The sequence below is a fragment of the Dermochelys coriacea genome, chromosome 2, assembly GCF_009764565.3.
Source record: "Dermochelys coriacea isolate rDerCor1 chromosome 2, rDerCor1.pri.v4, whole genome shotgun sequence".
Lineage (NCBI taxonomy): Eukaryota > Metazoa > Chordata > Testudines > Dermochelyidae > Dermochelys > Dermochelys coriacea.
The window spans coordinates 263,489,422-263,496,613 of NC_050069.1; the positions used below are offsets into that span (position 1 = coordinate 263,489,422).

The following is a 7,192-nucleotide window of genomic DNA, read 5'->3' on the forward strand; positions in this document are numbered from 1 at the left end:
CAAAGGGCTGGATGATCATGAGCATGCCCAGTGCAAATTTGGCTCTAGGTGGGAAATGGAGCTCGGGATTACTCGTCCACCCTACAGAGAGGAGGAACTAACCTCCTAGCTGGGGAGGGAGCTCCCCAGTCTGGGCTCTCTTGGTGAGCTGGGAATGGCATTGATGGGCTTGGGAGGAACTCCAGCTCTCCCGAGCTAAGTGGGGGAGGCTATGGGTGGCGAGGGCCAAGCCCTCCATTGAGGGGGAGATGGGCACCCCTACGCAGAGGTGGGAGTGGTCCCTGAACCAGCCATCCCCTCATCCCCCAGGTGAGAAGCCCTACATCTGCGAGATCTGTGGCAAGAGCTTCACCAGCCGCCCCAACATGAAGCGCCACCGCCGGACCCACACGGGAGAAAAGCCCTACCCCTGCGACGTGTGCGGCCAGCGTTTCCGCTTCTCCAACATGCTCAAGGCCCACAAGGAGAAGTGCTTCCGGGTCAGCAACCCCCTGGCTTCGGACACCGCCAACCCCGCCAACAACGGCGGCAGCCTCTCCGCTCCCCAGGGTGCCACCTTGCCTCCCTTGGCGCAGCACCCCCACGCCCTCCCTCTGCCACTGCTCCACCCCCTACCCCCTCCTCCGCACCTGCCGCCCCCACCTCCCCTGTTCCCAGCCGGGCGGGTCAATTCGAACAACTAGGCCAGTGGGGGCACGGACTGCTCTGCCACCCAGGGGGTGCCCAGCGGGCTGCTTGTTCGCATGATGCGGGGAGAAGGAGGGAGGTGGTTAAGTCTCTCTCTTTCGTTTTTTTTACCCCCCATGGTTTTATGATGAGCCCGTCAGCCTTCCGTCGAAAGGACAGGTGCTCTGGGCCACAGCAAGCTCCCAGGCAGCTTGGCGTGCCAGCGTTCAATCAGGGTGTAGACAAACGGCTCTTCCTTCCCTCCTCGTTCCATGGCTTTAGCGTTTCCCAAACCCTGGTCAGACTCCTCCTCCCACCTCACTAAGCACTGTTTACCTCTGCCGTCTAGTGCACTATTGTATCAGGGTAGCCCTTGCCACAATGTCTTCCCGCTTTCGTGTGTACCTGCATGTTTCGTGCAATTGCGTTAGACTAACCAAGTGCACAACTCGCGCTCAGCCCCATCAAGCCATTTCCACTAGTTCCTCACGGCAGCAGTAAGGTTTTTTTGGGTGTTTTTGTCTCATGAGGCAGTACTTTTAGCTTTAGCTATTAGTAACTTTTCCGCGATGCATCCTGTGCGAAATGTTTAATCAGGGTTCCGCCCCTCTTCAGTATGCCGCTGAAACAACCTGAAAAGAGTACAGGTCCCAGCTTGCAGTGCTGTTCCAAATGGCTTTCTGCTGGGAGAAGGAAGGAACATAGCATGCTGGGAGCTGTAGTCTTTGCTTGCTACGCCTCTGTGGTAAAGGTAAGGGTTGCCACATTGCACTCTTTGGGATGTCTGTAGTGCTGTCAGAGCTGTCACTGAGCCGCCTGTCGACGTACCTGAGCGAGCTTTGAGCTAGCTAGCTTGAAGAACACTCGCAGTGAAACTGCAGGGGCATGGGCTCTGCAAGCCCATCCAGGGTCCTGACTAGGTACTCAAACAGCTAGTCTGTATTGCCGTAGCATCACCTCTGTTGTTATTGGATCTAGCTAGATCAAAGCTAGCCTTTGGCATGCCTACATGTGCTGCCCTCTGATTGCAGTGTAGACCAACCCTTTGGTAATCCTGCTCTACACCGAAATGGAACTTTCAGCCCAAATCATCATCCTCTGGGAAAACGGCACAAGGCATGGGCACACACAGATGCACGGGAACTAGACTCCCTTTGAGATTGGCCAGCGGGCTATTTCACACAGTGAGTCAGCCATAGGAATAATCACAAGGAAAGGCAGAGATGCTACATTATTCTGTGCATTATGGGCGGAGGGGGGTTTCTAAGTGACACAGGCTATGAAAACAAAGGATGGTAATATTTCATGGCAGCTATGCAGATTAGAGGCAGTGGCTGTTATAGGTAATCTAGTGTATTTGTGCTTAAGCCCGTCCCTTGTTCTGAGAGGCTGGTGCCGCAGGAGAGATCTTTCGATGAGTTCACCACTTCATTACAGGAATCCAAGCCAGGTTAGGGAGGACGAGACGTTACCACTAGCTGGCATCTCCAGTGGCCCACATGACATGAGTTAAGGGGCTGTGTGTTCGTGGGCAGTGGCCCATGTCTCAAAACCCACCATCACAGCCTGCTCTCGTTAGCAGCCCTTGTTATGTCTTCACTCCCAACTGGGATTCCACACCCCGCCCCCCACTTCCTCTGCAATTTCTTAGACTAAAGCCCCAACCCAGACAGCTGGGTTTAATAAAAGGATTCATTAGCTGGATATGATTTTTTCCCCCAAAGGGGTTAAGACCCATGATAATCCCAACTCCGGTGCTAGAAATGAGCTCCATATTTCTAGGAGGCGGACTGGAGCTGTCTGTGGCCCTGCTCATGGAGCTGCAGTGTTCCCATGGTGAGTGCTCCATTGGTCTTTAGACTAAAAGAGAGGTTGGAAAGTTGCTCCACTCCAGCTGAACGGAGCAGCAGGATCTAGTCCTAGGCTGAACTTCCCTGGAAGTTGCTCTTCATAATAGTGCCTTACAGTTACTGAAAGTAAGCTCCCGGTGTGTGCTTGGGAGTCTGGTTAGCCTGAAGTCTGCACATCAGATCTGATAACTTGCCTATAGTACCAAGGAAGGGCAGTGGCTCAGCTCCTTCAATCTCCTTTTCCTCCTTTCATGTCTTATCTGATAGGCCCTCGGCCCCAGTACTTAACTCTCCTGTAAGAGTCTAGTTTTACCTTCAGTCACAGCACACAAAGTGAGCCTTTGTACACAGGGAGTGCATATGAGGACTTTAACATGGAGTTGGCAACTAAAGTTCAGTGGCCCTCTAGTCAGAGGCTGCCTTATCGGTGAAGGGGCCTGGCAAGAAGGACAAGCACCTTTATAAAATGTTGCAAACCCATGTGAGCTTCAGGCCCGGCAAATTTAACTCCCTCGCCTGGCTCCAGGATACTGCTTGACTGATGTGGGATTGTGCCACGTTACTTTGAGTGCCATTTCAGGCTAGGGAAGCCTTTTTGCATTGGCCTCTAGGGGGAGATAGCTCAGGCCAATGAAGTTCAGCCGAACAGTACCGATCCCAGCCTCTGCTGGCTCTGTCTGAAGCTGCATCATTCATGTGGGCTTTTCTGTCTCTTACACTGACAATTTTCATCTTGCATTTCACTTATTAAGGAGTGTTTTGCGCTTGTGGAGTACAGCTTATAACCCTGATGGCAGGTGCCATCATCACGGAATGGCAGATCATTTAGGCCCTGTCTAGAATGGCTTTTTTGTTACCTGCCATGGCCTAAAAGTGGGGCTCGCACTTGTGTGACTTACCCCAGGATAAGCCCTGTTTTTCAGCAGGGCGGTGTCTGTACTTCAGAAGGTTGCAACGGTGTAACCACACTGATGTAATTACTCTAGTCTAGTGGCTTTCCCTAGTCCAGACAAGCCCTCAGGGCTAGATCCTGCAAGACTCTAAGCACCTCCTAGAAGGCACCTTCAGCTCCCATTGGTGTGTGTTGGAGGGTATTTTGTACCATTCTAAGAGCTGCTCAGCACCTTGCAGAGTGGCAGAGGGCAGTGCTGACTGTGGTCATTTTATTGCCCCTTACGTGACTACTTATGGTCCCAGTGTGTGGTGGAGCAGGATCTAGGAGAAAAGAACTTTGGCCAGATTCATCATTGGCAATGTGAGCACTGCCATTGGGATATGAAAAAGGGAAGCAGGAGGGAGAAGACACGTAGTCAGGTGAAGAAGCCCTTTCTTGTTAGCAATTTGTTCTGTTGGCTTTATAGCTTCAGTCGAGACACCTACATGCATGGGGATTCTGAGCCACGTCTGGCTAAGGCAGAAGCTGCAATGGCGTGTCCTTATAGCCCCAACTCATCAAAGCATTTAATACATGCTGAAGGCCATCTTTATTTAACAGCCATGTGTTTAAGCCTCCCTGAAGTCAACGGGATTTAACCATGCGCTTAAAGTTAAGCATGAGCTTAAGTGCATTGCTGACTAGGGCTAGACTAGTCATTTGTGACTTTAAATGACTGACCCACTTTAAAATGACTGATTCATTCACTCCTGCTTGGCATACCAAGCGCACCTCCAGTGCTGCCCCCCACACCTGGCACCTCCTTGTTCGAGCACCAGCTGGCATTGAAAGGCACAACGCTTTTCACATCCATTGACCACTTCTCTCGCCTGTGTCAGCCGCAGCCTCTATACTGCAATCAGTTAATGTCGTGTATTGCAAATTCTGTACTCGCAGACAGTCTGGTTCTGCTTCATGTAAAGTGAGGCGGCCGCTGAATGGGCTGCCGGTATGGCTGTGAGCACCTTGCAGCTTCTCGGATCAGTGGCAGATATCCCATGGGACAGGGTGTCCAACTCAGCTGCTTCCACAGGTCCAGCGTCCTGGGTTTTGTTAGGACTGTCCAACATCTTTCAGATATCACATGTGTCTGCAAGGAGACCTGATGGCTCAAGAGCTTGGCAATGAGCTAAGACATTCAGGCATTTAGGTCACTGGTGTGAACCCAGCTCACTTTGGTCATGACTGGAAAGTCTTATCCTCTGAAGATGGCTGGCTGAAGGCCTATGCCATAGGGGGTTTGATGGTCTCATCCCAGTGACTCGGTGTTCATGTCATTAAAAGCCACCTCCATCATTGTCCCTCTTGCCTAGCCCTTGTGGGCAGTCTCAACAGAGGTCATGGAAAGAAAGGGCCGTGTGCATTGATTTCCCCTGCCACTCTTACTCTTCCACATCAGGGTTGCGGCAGGTGAACAGGGCGCCGTGAGGAAAGGTAGCACTGCCCGAAATGGGGCTGTTCCGTGGCCAGAAAATGTCAGCCTCCATGGCCGAGAAACCGGTCCCTTTCCCCAGCACTGAATCTACTCGCACAAATGCACACTATCCAAAAAGGAAAGTCATTAATTGCCTAGAATCTGATCAGAATCGCTCACTTCTCCCCTAGCCTGCTGCAGTTTCTCAGTGTGCCTGTCTCAGGGGTCTTTTCTTCCCCACAAGCGGGGGTAAATCCAGTGGGATGCCGTCAGTGTATGCAAAAAATGCATTGCATGCACAACCGGCTGTGCATTGTCTAACTGGCAATCCGTGGGATGTCCCCCCGGGAGACCCCATTCTGTAAAACAAGATGGCATCCTCCGTCCAGTGTGCTCTCGCACATGCGAGGTCACGGCACATGGAGGGCGCTCTTTTGGTTTGCCTAAGATGTGCAAGTGAGTTGTTGCATGTCTTACTAAATCTGCCACAGCACGCCACTAGGGGACCTGGACGTGACCCCACCGAAGCCAGCGTCAAACAGGTGTAATCGGGAGGAAAATTGCGCCACTTGGTGATACGGCTGCTGCAGCTGCCCTGCTTAGACCCAGGCGCATAAAGAACCCATCCATGCCTGTTTGCCCATTTGGATTCATTTTAAAATGTTGCCCAGAGAGCAGCCTGGAGACAGCAGAGCAGGGCATGCACATGAACCCCTGGGGAGCCAGATTCCTGGTGCCCCAAGGCCAGGACAGAGAGACACCTCCAGGAATCCTGCGCCGTCTCCAACCCTTTTGTCTACACCCTTATTGAGTCTAAATGTGTCGATTTGGGTATTTTTGCGACCGTACCAAGAGTTGAAGCAAATGGTTCCAGAAGCGTATTGGCCCATGTTCGTCCCTGGTAGAACTACTACAAAGCCTCTTGAGTTCGACCAGGGGAGAAATTTGGCCTGTTGTTTTCAAGCATTTTATTCTTTGAATTCTTGCACCTTAACCCCTCACATCCCTCCTACAATGCGCCATGAGTGTGAGAGGGGCTTTATTTCCACTAGCAGTTAATGAACGTTCAGCAAACTACTCTGTGCACACACACACCCCCCTGCCCTCTCCCCCAGCCTCATTTTCTTGTGTTGAACCTGCAGGGAGGGGGCAATTTCCCAGGAGCCTGATAGCCCAGACCAGTTTGCCTCATAGTGTTCATAAAGCAGGGCTGGCCCCCTGGCCGACAGCCATAACAAGAACGCAGCCAGAGGGGTGATGGACTGAGATGGCTGTGACACAGTGCAATAGCAAATTGGCATCAGCTGCTGGACAACCTTGATTTTTAACTCTTTGCAGACAGACAAATACCTTTGGTCCACATGGATGGAAGCCGCTTTCCAGCACAGCCCTGCCTAGAGGCACGTCATCCATGAAGGGAAGGGTTGGGTAGAACCTAATAAAAGAACAAAGGCAGTAACATGGAACTTGAAGGAAACAAATGGACAGAAAAAACCCACAAGCACTTCACTTGCCTCAAACTAGTTTCTAATGCCTGACGTTTGGCTGTGTATTATTTTATGGCATTCAGTATCTGTTGCCCAAATATGCCAAGTAAAGAGTGTATCAGTGGCTCTACTAATTGTGAACAAAATAAATGAAGCACTTTATTCTGTGTAGATATGGGGAAGGGGGTTGGGGGAGTTTGGATGCTTTCCAAAAGCATCTTAAGTAATGTTCTAGGAAATGTATTATTACAACTTTTTTTTTAATGACCAGGTGTAATCAATATATGTTTATCTTTAACTCCAAGTATGGTAGCACTCTCTTTGGGATGGTCTGATGTACGGGGAGGGTGGGAAAGCAGAGGTTATTCTCTCTCATGTTGGAGGAGATCATGATGACCATTGGAAGAGCGCCCGCAACTACAGCAGCTGCATACCAATATGGCTCAGCTGAGAGCCACATGGGCAAGTTGTTGGGAACCTGCAGAGGTTGCACCAAATTGCTTTAGATCACAACTGCACGTCACACTGGAGGGAAACCTGTGAAGAAGACCCCAGTGTGCATTTCCATCCAGGTGGTCTTTTGTTTAGATCGAGGTGCACCATTGCGTTCTGGTAGCTGCCAGCTGCAGCTGCTCAGGAGCAATGTGCACCGCATTGCGCATCTCCGTGGGCTGAATTTGTGGTCTCCCTTTGAGACCGGATTCTGATCTCCCACCAGGGCAAATGGGGAGTAAACCCATGGGCGTTGCACTGGTGTGTGTGAGATCAGAATCCGGCCTCTGCACCCTACCAGGACAGTAATATTCTGACTGTTACCAAAGAGGTTGCAAGAGGAAGGCCT

General features: G+C 51.2%; 1 protein-coding gene across 2 annotated transcripts in view; it reads left to right on the forward strand.

Moving 5' to 3' along the window:
• ZBTB47 (zinc finger and BTB domain containing 47) overlaps positions 1–6,649 on the forward strand; it is a 54,208-nt gene extending 47,559 nt beyond the window's left edge. For both annotated transcript variants that reach the window (XM_043509752.1, XM_038392610.2), the window contains one exon: positions 310–6,649. In XM_043509752.1, coding sequence (XP_043365687.1) covers positions 310–683 — 374 coding nt within the window. In that variant the 3' untranslated portion in view covers positions 684–6,649. The remainder of the gene's footprint in view (positions 1–309) is intronic.
• The last annotated feature ends 543 nt before the right edge of the window (positions 6,650–7,192 follow it).